At 45.0% G+C, this 23,936-nt stretch overlaps 1 protein-coding gene across 1 annotated transcript in view; it reads right to left on the bottom strand.

The window, feature by feature from the left end:
- LOC128303157 (protein O-mannosyl-transferase TMTC2) overlaps positions 1-23,936 on the bottom strand; it is a 154,378-nt gene that overhangs the window by 16,846 nt on the left and 113,596 nt on the right. The window contains exon 5 of the mRNA XM_053040019.1: positions 11,014-11,099. Coding sequence (XP_052895979.1) covers positions 11,014-11,099 — 86 coding nt within the window. The remainder of the gene's footprint in view (positions 1-11,013; positions 11,100-23,936) is intronic.

The raw sequence follows: 23,936 nt of genomic DNA on the forward strand, positions 1-23,936 counted from the left end.
CGTATCAGTTTTCGCAGCGCTGTGACACTGCCACCGGGGAAAACTTTGCCCGGTTGCGGGGGTCGAGAGCAAAACAAAAAAATAAAACTCAACCTTCCCGGCTTCTAAGCAGCTTCGAAACAAACTCACACCGTGAAAGGGAAAGCGGAGTGTGTGTGGGAGGGAGGGGGAGGGGGACGAAGGTGGTCAGAAACGTCCTGTCCGGTTGAAGTCCGACGTGAAAACTCAAGCACAGACGACGCGAGAGTGTACATCGGAAAAGCAAAGTTGAATTATCATCTATTTCACAAAATTGGAAGTAATGGTGCGGAAAAATCATTTATATTTTCCACCTCCTCGGTATTTGTACGTGTGTATGTGTCCGCCGGTGTGTCATGTGTTTTCTTTGTTTGTGTACACGGGATCGGGAAGTAGGGTGCTAGCGCCGGTTCGTGTGGAGGATGAAGTTCTAAAAATCATATCACATATGGTGTGGTTTGTTGACTTGTGAACGAGCACTGCAGCACACGTACAGCATCGTACAGCAGCCCCAGCAGCTGGCACAAGCTTGTGATCAGTCGGGAGGAAACGATGGAGAAATTAAATTTTGTGGATCAGCTGAAATTGGAATTATTGCCCGGGCAATCATCGGGCTGCCCGTCGGCGGGAGTCCAGCACAAATTGCCGGATGTATCGAATTTGGACGGGTCACGATCGCCGGGAAAAAGAACGGATACGATCGGTTTATGGAATCATGCCGCCAAACATCCCCAGCTGGGCAGAGAGACCGAATTAGAGAAGTGCAATGCAAACAATTAGCCTCACCGGACGTGACAGCGCTGTGTGTAGCGCTTAATGCACCGCCACCGCCAGTGAATGTATCCCGAACATCGCGAAACATTTAGCAACAAACATGTTTGGGGCAAATTTTCAACCCTTCAGCCAATGTGGTGCGTTTTCCAGCGGAAATTCTTCATAAACGGCAAAGTTCTCGGCACCCCGTTGTAGAAAAGTGCATTGGATGGGAAATTTCGTTTCGCCTTTTTTTTTGTTATAAAAAACTAGTAAATTTGTGTGTGTTTCTGTGTTACAACGGTGTATTATTTTCTCACCACATAGCACATTTTGTGCTTTTTGTTTTGTTCCGCACTGTAACCACCTATCCGGATGGTAATGCTGTTTTGTACCGAACGAAAACACATCCAAGTGCACAATGGTTAGCACATTCTCCTACATTGTGCGGGCGAGGAACAATTTCGGTTCGGGTACCACGAGCTGTTAGTGTTGGTGTTTCGGTTTCGGGAAATAATTCATAGTGCACACAGTAAATTAAGCAGCTTTCAACTTTCCTATAACGGCTTCCGATAACAACTAGTGCAAGGAGAAAGTTTTTCTATTCATTCGGTAGAATGCGAACGAAACAACACACGAATCGATCCGTACAGTACATGCATGCATGGTTTTGCACACTTCAGGGCATGGTGAATCCTCTTAATGGGAGCTTATCATGTAAAAAAGAAAAAAAGTTTGCTGCTTTTGTTTCACCCTTTCGGAAAAAGGTTGTGTGGTTCGGTGAGTACCCATCACGTCCCCGTTCGTCCCCGTCGTTCGTGTAAAAGTGCATTCACTGTGTCGCTTAAAGCGTATGTGTGAGTGAGGTACGTAACGCTGTTGCAAGTGAATAAATTATGAATGAACAATATTATTACCCTGGTGAGCGTATGGAGCGATGGAACGCCTTAAACACTCGCACTTCCTAACACCAGCACGGTAAGCAACTATTTTCACGATAAATGGAACGTTTGCGTGATTTTCCCGGTACGCCATCATTGATCTTTTTGTTTCTTTTCTTTCCCCTCTATAACTTTCATGAGCAAAAGGAAACATCCTTCACCCGGGAAGTTCGTGTGTGAGCGTATCCCATCGAAACAGATCGATCGAACGATAAAACACTTGCCACACCGTCAACGCGTCGTGTGGCACTGCTTGAGCTAAACTCGTTAGCACGTTGCAGCCGAAATGGACGGCCGTGTGGCTGCGGGACACTACCGAAAGCCGTCGCTTCACGGAACAAATCACCCGACGACCGAGACTGTCCCCGGTCGTTTGCGTTTGATGCGTTGCGATGCCATGCTGTCATAGTGGAGACGATCCTGTAAGCTCAATCGCACACGTAATGGAAATTGATTTTACCTAGTTTCCTCAATTCGTGCACCGTGCACCTTGTGCAGTACGGGAACTCTTTGCAAGCTGATACCCGAACCGGAACGGGATCAAACGATGGTTGTTTAAGCTTGGTTTCAATTAAAGCACTAATAGACTTTGATTTAAGGCACTGCGGACGTCCGCGGGTGTGAATCTTTGCGAAAGAAATCACAGGGAATGTCAAACGCTGGACACACCGATTGTTGCCGATCGATTAAAATACCATCAATTATGTTTTCAATCAACACTTTAGCACTCCAAACACTGGCGCTGCCTCTCGCAAAGGATTAACCAGTCGTAAAATCTAAATTATATAAATTGCAAACGAATGCATAATTCAATAACGTGGCGCTTGACTGTCTAATAGAATTCCATCCCTTCCAGCCCAGCTGGGTCATTCCGGACTCACTAGCAAAGAGCATGGCCAAAAAGTAAACAAACCTCCTTTCCGCGTGCCCATTTGTTTGAATGCACGCGTTTGCGCCTAAAAGTATGCAATTTGTATGGCAGATCAGGTCTATTTAATCTTTTTTCCCTTTCCACTTTTCGCCGCTAAACGCTGTGCATTGCTAAAACCTGTCAAATTATATCCAATTATTGTCCCCCAAACATGTACAAACTGCAAGTGCGAGAGTGTGTGATAATAAATCAGAAACTGTTTTACTCTTTAGGGCCCGATCCTGCGGGGCGTGGGGCATGCAATTGTGACCGGGTTTCGTAATGCTATGGAACTAATTTGCACTGTTGTACGGTGGTCTGCACAAACAAACACCCTCGAGCGTTTGGACGCAATTTTATGTCCATTCAGACGGTGGCACACTGGAAACTATCGGGCAAGGGAACGCAGGAACGCAGGAACGCATGGGCATGGTGTAAAGGTGGTGCCTTAATAAAATATAAACTAATTTATAGCCGTGCATATCCGTCAAGGGCGTTGCGCTTCCGCTGTACTGTTCGAGTGTTGCTGATGGGTCGGAACGATGGTGGCCTACCGTGCAATCAGCGCTCGTGCGTGCGAGGCCACCCCGAATCAACAAAGTGCCCCGGTGTACGCCCAACAATGGTCGCGCTTACATACATCCTGCACACGCTCATCCCCGGCACTGTTGAACTGTTTGATTAGGCTCTCATTTAGCTTTCGACGGACACCGGCACTCGGCCGACCCGCGCGCGGACTAGGCGACCGGCGACAGAAGGCAAACATTATCACTTTGGGGTTCGGGATTTGAATTGATTGCGTTGCAAGTTGTCTCTGGTTTTGGGCGAGCTGTGGCAACTTGATGGAAGACCACTGATGAATGATGTTGGTAAGATGGACACCGGCAACACCGTGTGCGATCGATGGGCACGTAGACGATTGGGTAGGTGGAAGGATCTGTCGGATTTGATTGATATGTTTAGCGCTTCCCCGAAGTGCACGGAAGATGTTTGCCTACGCGCGCATAAATTATCGACGGCGGTCTTACAAGGTGACCCGGCACCGAACCGAGATGTAAAGGATGATGCATATCGCATGCATCGCGATGAGTGGTTTGCTGATAAGTGCTGTACGCTGGCCTCGCGCTGCTTTAAGTTCGAAAAGCAATCTCCACGCAGTACAAAGGGTCGGCACTTTCCAAATGATTAGTTTAATGCGATGCTTTAAGGTGTTTACTGACCTTCACCAATAAAGGCAATTAAATTGCGTCTTCTTTCGTCAATGAAGGGACACACTTCACATCCCCAACTCGGATCCCATCTGTCAATGCTTTGCCACTCAATCTTCCAAGACCTTCAAACATCAGTCAGCTCTTGGTACATAATTTACTTCCAACAAATTTCCACCCCGTAAGCGATTAATCACTTTGGGGCACTGGCGGCACAACAAAAAAAAGGGTGTATTTCTTTTCATTTCTGCTTCTTCCATACAAACCGCTCAACCTTTTCCCGTCCCCAAAAAACAAGAAAACCCGGAAATCCCCCACAGGCAACTTTACACAATTCGAAGTGAAATGGAAATGAATGGGACAAGGAAAACGGAAAAGCGAAAAAAGCGATCAAAAGTAACCCTCCCCGCCATGGTCCTTCCTTCCGGTTCGCCTTCTCCCCCACCCGAATTGCTTGGTGACCACTCGAGAAAGTTTTACCTCTTTTTTTTGTTGTCGCTGTTGTACGGCACCCCGGAAGTGTATCCCAGGGTGGTATAATTTCAATTCAATTTCCGCTTTCTCGCCCACCACGGCCACAGTGGTGGTTCGGTTTCGTCTAGCAGCCCACACCACCAACCACTTCCAACTGTCAACCGTTTTACATTAATGAAATCATCAATTTCACGCATACCTTTTGCGGATCCGCAGCAACAAAAAAAAAAAACACGCCACGTGTGCACCGGCGTTGAGGTAAAGGTTCGTTCTCATTTCTGGCCGTTTCTTTGCAGGCTTTTTGTTGCGGTCGTTACTATCGTATCTTCTTCGGTACGAGATGAATCTGTTTTTCGGGGTGCGGTTTTTCTCTTCTCGGAACGGACCCTTTTTTGAAAGGGCAGCATTCTCATTTCAGGCTTCGGGGGGACCGAGAACGAGACATTTCAATTGGTCAACCCATTTCAGTGGACGATGGTTTGGGGGACACATTTTTCTCCAGGGAAATGGACGATTGTTGGCAAAGGAGGCGAGATATGCGGCATCACACCTTTGCTGTGTCCTTGGTTACGAGCTTGGTTACTATCGTCACCATGGGAATGTAATTTCGATTTCTTAAAACGACGGCTAACGGTTGCTACAGTGGGTATAATCTTAGGTTCACTAGTGATATCCTTGCTTCAAGGTCAAGATTGAGGGATTCAGGGTTTACACTTGTCATCAGACACATAACTGTTCTTAGAATATTTTATCTTCTTTGTCCACAAACGGTAAACCCTGCTTGCATGATCTACGATAATAATGCATGCTGCATTCCCCAACGTCAGTAATCGTATCGTGAGAAATTGCTGTAGTGGCTGTAGTTCGGGTTTTCCTATGACTTGTTGGCATCCAATGTTACGTGGTATGCTGGATGAATAAATAACCATTGAGCGCGGGAAGCAAATTTCATCCTGAAATATATATCAACATGAAGATCGATCCTTTTCTAGAATTGGTTCCGGAAAACTAATGTTACAGTGGAGTATCTAGTCTTTGTTTGGTATTCTTATATTCTTATGCCATGTTAAATAATGGATAATTAATAGTGTGATTGTAAGTTAAGGTTTGTTAACAATTGTACAAGGATTTAAGATTAGATATAATTCAATGGGTTCTTCTGACTTTTGGACTAGAACTTGACTAATACTTTTTAACAAAAAATAAAATAAATATTAAAATGTAACGTTTTTTTAGAGAAAATTTGAAATTCGAAAAAAAAACCACATACAAAATTACAAGAATTGTCAGCTTCGGTAATCTCTAATTCGCGTAAAACGGGAAATGACTGTATTTAAATTGATGACAAAGAACTATACTGAAAAACGATTCTTGGTTTTACTGTACAGCTAAATCCGTTTGCCACAACAACACAAAAAGGCGACATAATGTTTAAAATCAACACGTTTCAGCTTTACGCATTGGTGTTAAATAATTCCAAGAAAAGACAATCTCAATTCGCCGAATTCAGTCCAATGGAATTGCTTACTGATCAAATGCACAAAGCAGTACAGAAATGTAAATAAATCGCGCAATTGAGACCGCTTGACCCGCCCACCCCGTGGAAAACCGGATTTTAATTCTAATCTGTTCGTTCATCCCGTTGCGTACTGATTGATTCGACCCCGGTCGCGTCTACCCACTGTGTCCAAACCGTGAGGTGTTTAAAATTAACGGTACCACTCGGTGCAGTTTTCCCTTGCGTTCACCCTTCCCGACAGAAAGCAGCAGAGACCGGGGTGAAATAAATTGTGATTAATGGAAGGTGAAATTTGCAAATTACGGCAACGCCGCCCGCTGATGCGGCTGTGCGAAACGGGGGAGTTGGGTGAGCAAGTCCACCACCACCGGGATAATTAAAGCCATCGGGTTGGAAAATTGAAAAGCATGTTTTTCACGTTCCGTCCAACGTTCGATGGATTTTGCATCGTACCATTCCGCGCGCCCTGTTTCGTGTTGCCGAAGGTTTATTGGTACGATTTTAATGTTCATCTAGCGATTGCTGCAGGCGATAAATTCAATCCGATCATCGGTCGATGAGGGGGACGCATGCAAGTGTCCCTATTCGTATACCGCCACTTTCAAGTTCATACGCTCGATAGTTTTGTGGCCCGTGTTGTGGGAGTTGGAGGCGGGAAAACGGATTATGCAAACATTTAGCCCTGGCTAACCACTAAAACCTCGCTCATGTGTGCAGGGAGACTTGGGGCTCACCGTCCAGCAACCGAACAACAACCGTTGCAGGACCTGCCCGAGGCTAGAAGCTCATTAAAAACAGCTCTCCCTCACGTTCTCAGTTTTGTTCTTCCCATGCAAGTGTGTGTGTGTGTGTGGGTGTGCTCTGAACCGGAAACATTTCCCTCCCACTCGAGTGGGGGCAATCATGGTCAAAGGGAAAACCTCAACACACTGTGCTCGCTTACCGCTCGAGCTGAATCGTTCTGAAGGATGCATTTTCTAATCCCTTTTTTTTTGTTTGCAGGTGTTTATGTAAAATTATAACGATCTAGTTTTTATTAACGGGCGGGCGGTTTCACCTGTGATGCTGAACGTACTTTGTGACCTTTTGATAGTGATGGGGTTTTCCGTTATGGATCTCACCAGCACCCCATAAACGATCATAATGTGCTTAGTACGTTATCATAAAGCAACATTTTATAGCTTTTCCCAGCCGAAGGAGAAACCCGCTTCTTTGCTGGCCGGGAAAAGCTTGGGCTGGTTCGTGGTACGAAAATCGACGAACACAATGAGGCACCGTAGAAAGATGCCGATGGGATATTTTCCGGTCAGTTGAATCCGCTGAAAACGGATCATAGTTGGCCACCGATAGGCGAACAGTATCCTCCGCAACGCTTCGGGTGAAATAATTTTCGGTCTAATTAAATTAATTATGCATGTGTGGATGTGTTTGCTTCCCGCTTCCATTTGGGGCGAGGGGCGATGGGTTGGGTGGATTCGGCAGACAGACAGGCGAACCGCATTCTACCGTCCACTAACCATATTGCAAGCCAATCATCTTCTACGAGCGGCGAGGTGTTGAATAGACAGTGAAACACTTTTTTGGCACCGGTTCTCATAGCGCCGGCCATTATAGGACACTATTTTCGCGTACGCTCGCTTGTGTGTGTGTGTGTATGATTAGCGGCAGCAGCGAGTGTGCCAATTTTGTGCGCCTGAGCAACGGATGCTTTTGGAGTACGGAATATTGAAACAGTCGGAAACGGTTAGCGGTTTCCTGTTCCGCCATTGATCGCACGGGAATGCATCCGGAGCGTTCTTAGCGTTGATGATTTGCGTGAATGTTTTGCGTAGATGCGGAATAGATTATGTGCCAGGGTGCTGGAACATGAGCAGATTTCGACATTTAAGGTTTAATGTTTCCATCATTTATGCTCGACTTTTATGCCTACAAACTTAGTGGACATATTGGATGAGAAATGGAAATCTAACCTCAAAGCTTTTGTGGAACAAATGGAGATTTTAGTTTGCACAAATCCGCTAGCTGTTACTACTCAAAATTGAAAGGAAAGCTTAAATCATCATAATCCTTAATGCTTAACTAGAAATATTACTTCTTCTTCAGTGGTAAATAATCTCAAGAGGTCTATGCCTACCAGTTCTGGCTTTCTATGACTTTTTTCCGTAGCCGGATATAGTCAGGTCCGCGTACGGAGGATTTTGGTCCGGATGAGATTTTGGATCGGTCCTGTCGTGTGAAGACCGAAACCACCTCCATCTAGAAATATTAGATTTCCTTAAAGATCCTTTTTTCCTTAGATGTCTTAAATTTTAAACTGAAAAAGTATTCCCATTCACAGTTCCTCTTAAAGACTTTAAGTGGTCCAGTTGTAACTTACTTCGCAGTAAAGCAAACAGTACAGTCAGGTTCGACAGAAAAAATGGCCCCAATTCAGCGTACGGTTTACGTAAACACCAACCACATCAATATGGAACCGCCAGAGACCGCCCGAAGTTCCTTTTGGCCGTAACTACTACTACTACTGCTGCTGCTGTAAGTAATCGCAACACTTCACTCGTTCGACATCGAAATCCCATCAGAAATCCCTACGGACACACGCAGCGTGCATGCCCGGAGTAGAAACATTTGTTACTAATGTTCCATTTTCAGCCCGTTCCTCCCCCCCCGGCAGCTAGGTGGAAATTCGTAACAGAAAAAGAAAAGCGTACATCTCCAGATGTGTTGGCTTGTGTTTTCTGCCTCTCTGATGGAATGGTTCGACAGGTTGCTTTTTTTTGCAGACCACCGCACACTGCGATCGAAGCGCCATGCAAAAGGGGCCGGCGAAATGGAAAGCGAACAGTGCCTGCTTTGACGTGTCGCGTTTGACAAGTGTAAAGCATGTTTCGGTTCAAACGAGCGAAATGCAAAAAAAAAAACGAAACAAAACTCGAGAAGGAAGGCTACCGGTAGTTCCCCAAAAACATGGAACGAATGCTTGCACACACATTCGGCGAGGTTGGATTACGACATTTCGACGTTCGACACAAAAGTGCCCGGTGGCACAATCAGTGAACCGCGTCACCGGAGCGAGAGTATGGCCCCAACAAATACCGAACAGCAATACCGGACACACGGAAGACAGATTGCGCCCTCGTCGGTGTACAACCTTTTATCCCATCGCACCTCGGAGCGTCATTAGCTTTCGATCGGGTTTCTCACTGTGGGGAAAGGTGGCCTTTCGGGTAACGGTCGTATGTCACACCTTTTCCGTACAGGGACCAAACCCAGCCAACCTGTGCCTTTTTTTTTGCCTCTCTTGTTGGTCCATCCTGTGTGGAGATAATTTTACCCGGCGTATCGTAGGCTTAGTGTCACTTTCTTGGTGCGTACATTTTTGGGGGGAGCTTTTCGGTAGCTTCATCATCGCGCCTTCTTCTCGCCTGTAACGTTGGCGACACCGATACGCATCGATTTACTGACCAACAGCTCCATTTACTTTCATCGTTTCACGCAACCACCAACTGGGTAGTGGCACAATCTTGGCGATGTAATAGAAGGCCGGGGGAAGGGGGAGAGATCACAAATTTCCTTTACTTTATGAAACTTCTTTCGAAAGACCCTTCAGCGTGACCCGTGCCGCTCGGGCACGAGCCTGAAGTGATGTCCGGGAAGATGAGGTTCGACCTCCGGAAAGGCACATACACTTATCCTATAAGTCACACTAATTGACGTGGGTTTTCTCGCTCACTCGGATCCGGTTTAGCTTTTGCCCACCATCGGTGGGTGGTGGCAAGTACCGCACCGCTGGAATGAAGACACTTTCCGACCGACCGAGCCCGGGCTGCGCGAGCTGTTTCAACAGTTCCCCCGAAAAACCCATTCGCTTCGTTCCGGTTCTTTCCGGCGTGTGCGGGATGATGGAGCCATCTCCGGCACAACCATCTCTGCCCATCCTGTGTGGAGATATGAAGAGGTTTCGATATGAAGAGGGAACAAGAAGAAGAGGAACATAAAAAAAAGGAACGAACTCACCAGATGGTGCCGTGCTCGGATTGCTTCTTCACATATTCCTTTTTTTTGCCCTTCCTCCCGCACGGAAAGCTTGAGGAAGGTTTGAGGAAGTCTTATCAACAAACCTACCCTCCGGTTTCGTGTACACATGTATGTGTGTGCGTTGGGACGAAATTGGATTTTCTCCCAAAATAAGAAACCACTCAGCGTAGCCCGGCGTCACAGCGTTGGCACAGGATGGCACCCCGAATGGAATGCCAATAGGATTTAAGGATCCACTGTGGCGCAGACGGTGTGCTTGTGGAATGGAGGCGGGATAAAATAGGGGTGGACAGAATTCTTTAAGACTTCCACTAACTGACAGATGACGCAAGTGTCAGAATATACGCCCTTTTACTTTCTCGCTCATACTTCTTCGGTGGGTTGGAATGGTTCCGGCCGGTACGAAGAAGGTTGCCTTTCTTCGCTCGAGTGCCCCTTGAGCCTTTGCCCACCGCGGGATGGGGAGGTGTGCGAGTGTGTGTGTGTGTGTGTGTGTGTGTGTGTGTGTGTGTGTGTGTGTGTGTGTGTGTGTGTGTGTGTGTGTGTGTGTGTGTGTGTGTGTGTGTGTGTGTGTGTGTGTGTGTGTGTGTGTGTGTGTGTGTGTGTGTGTGTGTGTGTGTGTGTGTGTGTGTGTGTGTGTGTGTGTGTGTGTGTGTGTGTGTGTGTGTGTGTGTGTGTGTGTGTGTGTGTGTGTGTGTGTGTGTGTGTGTGTGTGTGTGTGTGTGTGTGTGTGTGTGTGTGTGTGTGTGTGTGTGTGTGTGTGTGTGTGTGTGTGTGTGTGTGTGTGTGTGTGTGTGTGTGTGTGTGTGTGTGTGTGTGTGTGTGTGTGTGTGTGTGTGTGTGTGTGTGTGTGTGTGTGTGTGTGTGTGTGTGTGTGTGTGTGTGTGTGTGTGTGTGTGTGTGTGTGTGTGTGTGTGTGTGTGTGTGTGTGTGTCTCGATATTTTGTCCACCATTTGGGTCTGATCTTGCAGTAGGGTGGTGGTGGAAGGTGAGAAGTAAATCTGGCTCACCTTTACAGTGTTCGAGGATGAAGATAAGGTGAATGCTAACACCACGACCACCACCACCATCAGGTCGGAAGTGGCGAATCCCGTCGGGTCGGGTAAATGGGCAGGGAAAATTATGTGCACACATATTATCTAGCAAATACTTACGTGCCAGCGATGGTCGAAAGCGTATCGCTTTTCGAAAGCTCTCCACAGCCTCGTTGTAATCCTGCTGGTTTTGTAGCAAGATGCCTCTGTGCAGGGGGGAAGGAAGAAAATAGAACAAATGGGAAAGAAATCGATTAGTTTCGTGCTGAGTAGCGGCAACCATCTTAAAAGGGTGTTTAAAACGTTTGAAATTAATTTAAAGTTCTACCTTAAGAAGGCAACTTTTTCTACCTCGAAAACCGAAAGCAAATAACTAATACCGTTCGTTCGTCTTTAAACCTTTTGTTCACCAAAAATTCAATTTAAACATTTGTAGTGTTCTGTTTGTGCTGCAAAGTATCTTTAAAGTCCTGCGTTCCACGCCTTTGAACGTGGCTAATTTGTAGACACACTGTAAATACCCGTATTTTATTGACCTCCGGCCTATATAGCGTCCCGTTTACTGGATGTAAAAGCCGACAAAACAAGGTCGACCACGTTTTTATCTATTTAATCGTGAGAATGAGCGTCTCCTTAAGATGAAAATTAGCTATTTGTTAAACCATTTTATTCCTAATTTGAGATTGCAAGTGATAGTGCTTCCGGGTCGTGCCGCGTCCAGCACCGACTGTATTCGGCGATATCGCGCCTGCTACGATGGTGTCGGTTTGAATTACCATTTACCAAACGACGACAGCGCGCACAAAACCTGCTGGGAATTATCTTCAGCCCTGTTCCTAGCCAAGGGTTTTTTTTTCTCTGGCTTTTCTTGGAGGGGACCAGTGGCGGCAACGACAAGACTTACAGAATTTTCCACAGCAGCAGCGTCAGCAAGAATCTGAATTGTCGTAATCATACCATTCCTCTTGCAAACTATGCACTGGCGAATCGGATGGTGAGTTTGTTTTACCGTCCTTTCCCATTGTTGCCAACCCCATACTGGTCGCCAGCAATGGGGCTGCTTCTCCGGCTGGCTGCAGATGCAGCAGACGGAAGCGTGTTGATAGCGTCTAATTTTCCCGTAAACTGTTCTATTTGTTTTTTTTTTCCAGCGAGACTGTTGAATAGTTAATGTCCCCAAACGGTGCATGCAATGCAAAGGATGGTGGGTCCTTTTTGCGCTGATGGCAGGTTCACAATAGTACACTGCGTTAACTGTCGGATAAAGTGGCCCGATGGAAAGGTAAGCGCTTTTTTGTTGTAGCTAGCAATTTTGTAGACCGAATTCCGAATGAAGAATTCAGGATTAACTTAATGAATTGTCTGCTCTATTAAAACAGGTAAGCGTACTTTCAAACAGAAACAAGTAAAATAAAAAAATTTCTCCCAAACACAGGGAAATGATTTTATTTAATATATTTTAACTTTTTAGCTCGACGAAACGTAGGCGCCTAAATGTCCAAATTAATGCAGTTCGTTGGACAAATGTGGAAAAACTTATTGCAAAAATGCTTCTGAGTTGCACTTACTTTTAAATTTAAGTTTAAATGTTAAAAGGTTATTTTTTCATTATTATACCATTATTTTTCAATTTCTGACAGGGTTAGTGAGCGAATTTCGCGGAAAAACAAGTACACGGCAAATATCTTTGGTCATTGTAGATGGAACTAAGCAAAAAAAAAATCAGCTTCTAGAAATCTGCAGGATTAAAGCAGGAGAAATTATTAACAGAGAGAAATAACACAAGACAAAACGGAGCAAACATTCTAGAAAATATTTCATACACCAACTTTCCACTGCATTTCCATCGGAATGCAGTTGCAGTAAAAAGGAAAGCTCGTTTGTGTTTGTGTGTTCAAGTTGAGAAAAAAGTTTATTTTAATCAAGACCCGCCACACCACAACACCACAGCACATTCTGCAGAACGAGGCAGAAATAAAAGTATGGCATTGAGGTTGGGAAAATATAAATTCACTTTATCCTGCGTGTTTTTTTAGGTTTCTTCGGTCGACGGGATGGTTAAGGGAAAGATGGTGGGGTAAAAACAACTCTTAAAAAGAAAAGAAAAACAACCCGACGCTACCAGGAACACGATTGTAGGATAAGAATTGCAGGTTGAACAGGTTGGGCCAGTGCTTTAGCTTCCTGTTTTGCTTGCGTTGTTTTTTTGTTTCATTTTCCACTCCGCCATGAGCTTATCACACTTGCACACACAAAACCCCGCGATGTATGCAATTAAAAGTTTAAATGTACATTGCCTGCTCGATGGAAAGCGTTGCAATGCCTTCCCAAGGAACGTTGGCGGTGCTGAAAGGGGACTGAGTTCCGCTGCCCTGGTGGGGTGGCGGACGAGATGTAATCGGCGATAATATTTCCACACCAAGCAAAGTAGGCTAGTGATAATTTAGTGGCTATCCGCCACTCCCACGCTGCAGTTGTAGGCAGTTTATAACGTGAAGGAAAAAAATATCCTTGTCAAAGCATGCCTTGCCTGCTCGTCTTTGCTTAATCGAGATAGAAGACTAAGATTTAAGGGAAGGAATTTGAAGTGCGTTTGAACGTTAAATCGCTTTCGCACTGTACCAGCGTTAAAGAAAAGCTTTAATTATGTTAATGATATTGTCGGAAAATTGAAATGAGTTATTAATTCTATTTTCCCAAAGACGCAAAGCAAAAAGATTCTATCGCATCGAATATTTGGTAACACCTCTACTACGTTTAAAAAAATTATAAATTAATTATTTATTACTAGTGTTGAACCTATTAGAGGTATTTAGCATCATAAAACATACTCCGAAAATCACAAAAAGTGCTGTTCGCTGCCTAATCCACTCGAGAGTGTCACTCAACTCATCTAGCACGATAAAGCTGACATCCCTTTCAACTGCACTCGCTAGCTAAAGTATATTTACACTTGGACACCTCGAACCCGACCTTTTTGAAGTATTCCCGAGTGCTAAGTGCTTAACTCTGGTTCGAGCGTGAAGGACTGTACGTCATTAATTTTAAAATTACACCAAAACAAACACACCAAACAAGGAAGGAGCAAATGCGTGGTGGGGCGTGTGTACATGGGTGTTATTTTTTTTGTATTCTATAATGCACTCAAGCATCCTTTTTGCATCGTTGTGTGCTTTTTTGTCATCGCCTATCCCATTCCGATTAAGCACCATTTCGACATATCCACCCCGTACACAGGCAGGAGAGCTACTCGAGGGAAGGGTGGCACATCATCACTTTGCATCGATGTTCGCCGTGCGGAGTGCTTCAAATTCCATCGAATGGCTCTAGTCCCGACCGTTCGAGTGCTTTATATTGCCGCTCACACATCGATCACATATGATGGCCGGGTTAGGGGCGGGTTCGAGACACTCAGCGCTCGTTGGCGTGTCATTTGCATGTGTGACTTAAATGCTTGATCTCAAGAAGGTGTCACTGAAGGCGGCCCCATCATCATCGTCGTCATCGACACCCCCTTCACCGCTGGTCTCCATTCCGTTGCACTTCACCTGGGCACATCGTTCATTTTCACGCCCATCCGGGCTTATCCGGTTGAATGGTGCCATCCGACACCGCGCGCAACCGACACATACGCGGCATCGAAATTCGATGAATATGCATTATTAATCAAACAAACTGATCGAAGTGCGCGAATGCAGCATTCCGGTACGAGGGTTCGCGACTGCTAACGACTGCAGCTGACATCTTACCGAGTGCTGATGCTTCAAAACATCAAGCTGGTCCAGTGCACGGCAAGAGGATGTTGAACATGAGGAGGAAATTTGCTTGCTAGCCACCATTAAACGATAGTGACCGAAGAGTAAAAATTGTGGAAGGATTTTCTACGTGAATTTAAAGCGAAAATCTTCGTGCAGTGGAAGCAAAGTTATGTAAATTAAAAAGAAATAAAAACTAATTGATGTATAAGCAACATTCACAGCTTTTCTAAAATTAAAAGAAGTCAAACAAGCAAACAAACGAATTGAGTTCGTAAGATGAGTAAAAATATGAGTCCAAATCAAATGTATCTAGTGTGCTTTTTTTCAATACCAGTTCGATTTAGCAATCATAACGAATATAGATGCGACTAATGTATTCCTTAAAGTTTGCAATCTTCAATTCAATATAGCATTTACTTTAAAAAAAAACAACATCAACATGTTCAAAGTGGTAATTATACAAAAAAATATTGAACTAAAAATAGCTAACAATTCCGAATGCATTAGCTACCGCAAAATGGAGATGGGAGTTATTTACACTACAGACTTAAAGCTTTCATTAATTTTCCCGTATCGTCACTGCTTTAAACACTTTAAAAGCAGTACTGGCCGTTGCAGAAGGTGAGGAGCGAACGAAAGTCAAAACATCCATGCGGCAAGCTCTCATTTAGCTCCAACTGTGCCTTGGTTTTATGCCCTTTTTGGGGGGTGATCCTTTCGTTTGGCGAGGTGCAGATTTATTTCCAAGCTAAGCAGATTTATCTGTCAAACTAGTGTCTGTTGCCATCCATGTTGCAGTACACGTGTGTCCTTCAATACACACTTCAGCACACGAAGGACACACACTGTGGTGAATTTTTACGGGTGTTCAATTTCATGCCCAAGGAAACTCTGATGCCCATTTGGTACGACGGCCGTCGGGGCCTGAGAGTGCGGTGCATGTGAAACAGAGGCGGAACAGAGGCGGAAACATTCTTATAAATTCATAATTTTATCGTTTGCTCGAACGAAATAAACAAAAAAAAAGCTCGGTGCTGGTAGGAACGCTGTAGCATGATTGCCGAGATTTTGTGCCTCGGTCAGGGACACCGACATCCAACAAGCCAACAAAATGCCACACAACGTCGTGTACGACAACACATTTCCCGTTCGTACCATTTATGGTTTTTATGGTGGTGGTGGGGGCGGAATGCGGTTGGGAAGTGCGGGAAAGACACGGGCGTGCGGGATGAGTAATTTATTATGCCACACATGAATATTTACTCAGTACGAAACGAATCCGTCACGATGTTTTACCGCCTATCCGCTCACCCTGCGACAGCGGTGTCTTCCTCGGAGAAAAGCCCGACAAACGAGTGCCGAAAAACCCGACAAAACGGAACATTCATGGCAGTCAGGTCGAGGAGGGGGAGGGTTGGTGTATCGTGGTATGGGTGGATAAATCTGCCATCATTTTCTCGTCAGTCCAGCTCGATTAGCTCGGCTGCTGGAAATTGCAGCTACCAGCTTCCGAAAAAACAACGCCAAAGCCTCATCCACACCGAACGAATGACGTTTGATGGACATATTCATAGGGGCAGGCGTCCCACAGTAGTCCCACATCCCCCACTCCATTCGGGGTTTCCTTCTCTCTTCGCCAACTAGGATGGGTGTATTTGAATGTACCCTGTATTGCGATCTACTTTGGACGGGCTGTCTGATTCGGTGAGATCTCCAACTTTGGTTTTGGCAGCACTGTACCGTTCCGATGATGCTTCATTTTCGTACACCAGAAGGAAACTTTAATGAGTTTTAATAATGAAAACGAAACGTTTCCAGCATGGAAAGTTAGGAAAGCGTGCTTTCTTAGTTACGCCGCTCATGACGAGCGCAGGACAGCTCATGTTTAGTATTTAAACTGGGGTATTTTGACAGAAGATTCGTAGAAGGATTCATTTTGCGCAACATTTTGTGAGTGCTTTTGAGTAATTTTGTGCATAACTTAACATTCACTGCAAAGCTTTACAGATTTACATGCAATTGGTACTGATATGACCTACTCATTTGTCAGGAATTTCTTCCCAAGAAGAATATTCCCAATATTCCTATTCCAATATTTGGGAAAACTGTATTTGGTTATGGTTTGTTACTTTCACATTAACTTACAAGCTGGTGCCCAGAACTAACGACTAAATTTTTGGTGTGGCTTCCTTAGCTCTTCGACCCAGGCTAAGTCCCAGGCTCTGTGCAGTCGGTTTGTGTGCTACCAAGGCATCTGCAATTATTTAACGATATCCTACAAACATTGCTGCCAGCAGCAAACATATCGATTAGCACGCATCCTGTGCTGAAAACCCCATCCCCATTCGTTGTGAGACTTCCAAACAAACAAAATCCTAACTATTCCGGCTCCCTTTACGGTGAAACTTTTTCCGCATCCAAAACCCCCTCGGACCCATGGGGCTCAGGTTTCGATTCGGAACCAATCAAAACCCAGTTGGTGATTAGCCGATGGCGTTGCAGTGTCCAGCATTGGGCCACACCACACACGTGATGTGCCATAACTGTTCGAACCAACTGCAACTTACCGTTCCTCGAACGCCTCAAAACCACTACACTGGATGCATTTGTACAAACAAAGGGACGCCGGCGGCAACGCCACGAATGCGAATGCGTCCCATTAGCCCGAAGGATAATTGAAGCTTGATACGGTGAAGAGTGATATTAGGGAACCGAAAACCAGAAGTAATACCATTAGACAAACAGCTGCAAATCGTGCTGATAGGATCGGTTCGAGGTCTTTGCGGTGGGCAAAATCGAACAGCTAGTCCGAGATGCGGTAATTTCGGGCCAAATTCTTAGGGACAAGGCAGTAGTAGGGGATGGGCCGCACTGGAGCAGACTATTGGTACGGTGCGTAGTAAATGCTGACGACCGAAATGGAAGTTCCAGCTAAGGATTGCATTTGCTGCAAGTGACCGGATGTAATTTATTGAACTTTCGGTGGAGGTAGTACGGGGTCGGATGGCCTGTCCAAATAAAATGACGTCTAAACCCCTTTCTAGTGGATGCAGACGCACAGATTTAATGAAAATTCGACTGGAACGAAAGAGGCCGATTGGGATTTATCTTTTCCGAATGGATTCGATTACGGTGCCCCTGGGTGGTGAGTGTTACGATGGGGTGCGCAATTGAGCGTGGCCCGAGTGTAATCAACCCCCCTTTTGCCGGAAGTCTTGTTTGCTGGGTTAATTTTCTGACAAGCACCAAACAGTGTGCTGGAAGACGTTAGTAGGTGGAGTGCACAGCAGACTCAACTGTTGCTACCTTTCTGTGATGGACTGTATCGGTGATGTAAGACATAATGGGCAGGAAGATATCGGTTCGGAGATATTAAATTTTACATCATTGTCGAACAAATATTCGACGTGTGCACAAACACACCGACCTCTCTCTCTCGCTGTTGATGGTGTCACTTCCACCTCCGGAGCACCGTTTGCCAGTCACCCGTTTTCTGAAGTGTTGCCAAGCAGATGTTCGCAATTTAAATAGAAAAAAAAAACAGTACGTTAAACTGCCACAACATTCTACGCGCTATTGAATCTCGTGAAAGGAGGATCTTTTGCTATTTTCTTGTTCCGTTCTAAATGTTCCACACACAACACGGGCGCAGGGGCGCACACTTGGCACCATACTCCGCTCCAGAACCACCCTTATACAATTTACAGCAAACGGTGCACAGTGGAAACAACAAATGAAAACACACACAGCCGAGCAAGAGGGTGTAACATAAAAAAAGTATGTTGCACCCACACGGTGGGCCATTTAAAAGTGCCATTACTATCAGTGTAATCCGTGTGCGCGAAGAGCCCGGTTGAGGGAAATGGTTCCGCCGGTTGTCGTTGCGTTGGTTCCACTTTTTCACTGTGCACAAATACAGCGGCACTTCCCGCACGTACCATAGAGGAAAGGCCGGAGGGTGAAATGTGGTACTTTTGTGATACTAGGGCACCCGTGCAAGGGATATTTTACCAAAACACACACACACACACACACACGCACACACACAGCCAACCACGAAGTCGCACAATTTTGAACAAAAACAGATGAAAATAATCCACCAAACTGGGACACTGGAGCGTTGTGTCCGGTTGCCATATTTGGGATGAGCTTACGTGCAGCTGGTTGGATTTTATGAAAGAGACCGGTCGGTAGACAATTGGAAGTACAGTGACAAGGTTACTTCAAAGCATTTTGAGAAGGTTTGTAAATCTTTTTCTTTACGGACGGATTTATGTTTGACTTATTCGTTTACGTTTACTGAATTCTTTTAGCGTAAACATCAGAAAACATAAAAATTTAGAACATTTGATTTGTTATTTACATATCTTCCTCTTTCTGGCGTAACAACCTACTACTAGGTCATTGTCTGTTATTTCTGGCCTACTAGTTTTATTTTACCAAGTAGCCGGATAGTCAGTCCTTGCTTCGGGACGGGATTTTAGTCTTGTCCGTTCGTGCGAAAACCGGCACCGCTACCATTATGCCATCAGGCCGCCCCCACATATTTCATTTCATTTCATATGTAATTTATTGTGTGCCTCAATGGTTTAACCATTTATTAAATAACTTATAACTAAACGAACTTAAGGTAAACTGACAACAATGAAGTAAGAAATCCCGTAAGAGAGAAAAATAAAACAGGGTACGAAGAAAAGGAAAAAAAAGAAACAAGGAGAGAAGAAAGAAGGGAAAGTAGATGAAAGGAACATAAAAAAAAATAATAAAAAAAGCAACAACAGAAGGAAAGACAGAGCACGAAAAGCACGAAAAGGAAAAATGGATAGCTAGGAGCAGAAAAAAAGGAGGAGAACAGGGCGAATAGAAGCAAGAGAAACATTAAAATCATACCTAAACATATCTAATATCATTTTAAATAAACCGAACTTATAATAAACAAAAATAAATTAAATATCAAGCACGGTGGGTTGGGATTAAATAACAAAGAGTATTTAAATGGTAGTTAAATTAAAATAATTAAGTGTTTTTGCCTTCTAAAATTGCACCACTTTCACTAAAATACGCAAATGCTCCATCGTAAGTGTTCCATATAGAAATAAAAATATTTCTCCTGTCCGTTTTTCCCACACCATTGCAAAGGAAATGAAACATGCAACTGGCCATTAAACCAAGTGCGGTGTGCATGGACACCATGGATACGAGAGAACTCTTACATTATGCCAAAAACAAAAAAAAAGCAAAACAAAACAAAAACAATCTCACTGTCGACCGCTTGCTTGGCTCGCAAAACAAACCGATCCACACCACACCACGAACAGCAAACCGGAGCAAAGTAATTTATAGTTTTAGAATGTGTTTATTTAATTTGTTCGCATTAATTTTTAATTTTCATTTTGCGGAATCGTTTCCGCAAGTATTTCTCGACATTCGGAGCCCGGTTCCGGTGGCTGCCGTTGATGGGTTTCTACGTCTACCATGTACCCTGTTTTCCGAAACAAAACGAAAAAAAAAACCCAAATAAAAAAGTGGGCCACCGAAAAGGGCCGTCCAGATGAAACGAATGGCTGAATAAACATGTTGAGGCTGGGCAAAAAGCAAAAAACACGCTCCTTCCTTCAACGCGACGTTGAAGTCTGCTCACTGCATCGGCACTGCCGGAATTGCACTTCGCAGTGTTTTTTTTTTTTCCACGTGCATTCTTTTATTGCCTGACGCCACTCAATGGACTCGACCCGGTAGTACGATTGTCGGTTTTGGGAACAGGTTTTTATTTTTAAGGTCCGTTTGTATGCAGCGCATATGAGAAGTCAGCTTACGTTGCGGAAAAACTCCATCTCCACCGTTCATGTTCCGGCTGTTCCGGCGAATCTCGTTTATAATGGACGAAAAATGGAAGGCAACTAATTAAAGCTCTGCTAAACTATTTACACTTTGCAAACCGAAAGCTCACAGCACTTCAAACATTAAATCGTAACCTTTGCAAAGGAAGCTCCATTCCTTTTCGGAGGACAATGTATTCTGTACTGCGCTTTCACCCAGGGACCGTAACACGAGAAGATGTCATCGTGTTGCGGCATGATAGAAGTGAAGAAAAAGCACTCAGACGAAGCTTTATTATGCTTCCATCTCATACCCCGGGGGTGGGGGACGCCTTGTTGCTGTTTGAACAATGGATTCGCATTCCCTCGTCACAGCAGAACGGATTCCTTTTCATATGGTTGTATTTTTTCGCCTTTTTTCCTGCAAATTTGTCTCGTTTTCAAAGCTGCTCGCCTAGGTGCTGCGTACATTATTAGTTTGCGATGCGATGCGCTTCTTCAGGCGCAAGGCCGTAAAGTCGTCCGGGGAAAGATAATTCTCATAATGAGCACCGTTTTGACGTCATGCCGCACGATACACACAATAGACACCGCCAGACACGTGGTGCTCGTTCCGTTCGTTACCCGTCTGGGCGTCTGGCGTAAGCCTCCCCGTCCCGAGAAGTCAGCCATTGTCCCACGAAGGAAGTAAACATCATTGCCTTTTTCACGCGGGCAAGTTATATCAGACTTTTTTTTCCATTCTAGCTGTTCAAGTGCAGAAAATGGGAAAAGCTTTCAAGAGCTTACGGGGAGCTCTGGAAGATGGAGTGGACATTTCCATACATTTCGCTCGCGGCACATGCGGCAAATGCAAGCAGCGGAAGGTAGCGTGTTTCATAAATAGACCAAAAACGAGCTCCACTTTCACCTTTACCGGGTGCGATTCTTCCCCACTGGTTTATTGTCACTCCATCGGCTCGAAGCCAGGAGGTACACGCTGGAGAATGCAGACAACGAATGTCCTTTTTTTTCCTCCTCTTTCCGGTTGTGCCAACTGTAACGAAAAACCATTGCGAAACAACGACGCTAGCGAGAGCATCACAACCAAAGTAGTTTGCCAAAGGTCTTTTGCCTCAACGCAGGCCGTCTCCGGACGTTTCTCCGTACCGTGCCACACAAAAGGATGGATTACCATCCACGTTGCGGAGCAACCTACATGCTGGAAGTCTATATTTTATGAGCATACTCCTGCCCGAGTGACGCTGGAAAAAGTGGTACCTCTTTTGTGAGCATTTTAATATCATGGTGTGTAAGAAGAGATATGAGTGATATATCGAGTGACTCCTTTTAATTCAATTGCCCAACTCTGGCAACTAGACACATGTGATATTTAACCATCTCAATTCACAGTTAATTACCCATTGCATTCGCAACCGCTCCCAAGCAACACATCTAGTAGGCTGGTTTGGCATTCTGTCAAAAACTGTCCTACTCCATTACTTCGAACGGTTACCGAAGAATTGCGATTCGTATTGACCACTGAGTGTCCGAACGTCTCTGCCAATGACGGGTAATATGTATACACTCACGTACGTACATTCGCTCTAGATGTCGGAATGGTCCTGGTTGCCACTTGATTGCTTATTATATTTGACTCAGCTTCACGTTTTCTTTTTCCTTGTTTGGTCCGGTGAGAAAAGTTGAAGCGAATGAGGAAGGAAATCAATTAAGCCAGTTAAACGCCTGTCCAGACGAATAGAGTTGACCATGCTGTCCGTTTGGTGAAGTTCTTGGCCGGATCTTCTCATGTCTGATGCACACCACATCACTTAAGATGTCGCTTCAATGTGCAGTGACAGCAGCAAACGACAGCGGGGAAAATTCTCAGTGCACCATGCTTTTGGGTTGAAGAACAGTGCTGACATTTTTCCGATGAAAAGGATGCATATTTGTTAATGAAAATGCTCACAAAATGTGAACTTTTCCACAAGATTGTTGAGTGACATATTATTTCTTCTTAAAATATCTCAATTGATCCGAACGTCACTAAGAAAGGGAATGGAAATGTAAAAACCCAAGCAAAATATCGTGTCCTTAAAGATTGAAGAGCAAATTCCTTCCGGATCTTACTTCCAAATCGAAGTAGGCGCGTTCTAGGAAAAGTCAACCTTTTCACTTCTCGTATCGACTTTTTTCTCCTTCTAAGCAAAACGGTCTATTAAAAGGAATAAAAGACCACCATTCGCCCCACCATTCGTACCAAAACTCTACCAACACGTCAGAGGCCTATTTATCTTCCGGTGCCTTTCAGGCAAACAAATATATTTATATATTTTTGCTGTGGTTATTTATCTATTGTTTCTTGCTGTCGCTTGCTGTCTTCTGCTAGCAGATGCGAGAATGGGCGAAACAGTAGCAAGCATTCCTGCCAACACACCGCGTTGGACACGATAAAGCTGTCAACGCGTTTTGTCCTATTCACCACTGCCTGACAGCGCTTCCGTCGAAATGATCTCTGAGCTTTGGAAGGGGGAGGTGCTTTTGGGGGCGGTGTGAACTGCCGAACGCTAATGTTTTTCCTTGCTTCCAAGGCATTCTTTTTTGTCTTTCAAAAAAACGGAAAGGAACCTCCACTTCCGTGTGCTACTAAACTGTCTTTAGGCGAGTCTTGTGAGATTGCGGATTAGACAGCAAGAATAGCTTCCCCCTGGGCCTTGGGGGAGCGCGCGCTTTGATGCGGCAGGGTTTTGGATTTAATAATTCAAGTTCAACTGGTCCGCTTGCTGGGGTTGGCTAGTGATCGCTGGCAGGCAGCGCGATGCAGAGACCCGTCTTATCTAGCAAACGGAAAACGCCACCAAATTTTGGTCGCTGTTTTGTGGTTTTCGTTTGGTGGCGCGAGGATCGGCACGGAGATGAAATGAGTTTTAGCCCGCTAATCTGAACCTTATGAAAGGCTTTGATGTAGGATTTTCAATCAATTGAACCTTTCTGCCCTTCTGCTGTTCCCCAATCCATCACCATATGCTGCCCCACCTTCCGGAGGCTCAAAGAGAAGACGCTCCTTGCCCTAAAAGTTGCTCACTGGTGGATGGTGAGTGTTGGATTATCGTTCCGATTCGTGGAGTGTTTCTTTTCAGGATTTTGTGTTTGCTTGCCTGAGAGCGATGGAATATATCCCCCCTTTTGCCCTATTTCCCGACGCTTCGGTGCACGAGGAGTCGGGAGTTGGACCGATTGGAAACGGTTGAATGGTTCGGGCTTTTGCTTCGGTTCGGTTCGAAGCTTAATAAACAAGCGAAAACTTCTGCACAAATCACAAGTCAGTGGAGACGAATACAGCACACCGCAAGGCGTGGAAGCGGTGGGATGGAGGTGGAATGGACGTAGGAAATGAATGGAAGGATCCACAGACTGCACAGATGAAATCTTCAAGAGTATATCCGCCTTCCCGGATTCCGGATTGGAATGTGTGCTGGCTGGG

This window comes from Anopheles moucheti, chromosome 3 (assembly GCF_943734755.1).
Source record: "Anopheles moucheti chromosome 3, idAnoMoucSN_F20_07, whole genome shotgun sequence".
Classification (NCBI taxonomy): Eukaryota; Metazoa; Arthropoda; class Insecta; order Diptera; family Culicidae; genus Anopheles; species Anopheles moucheti.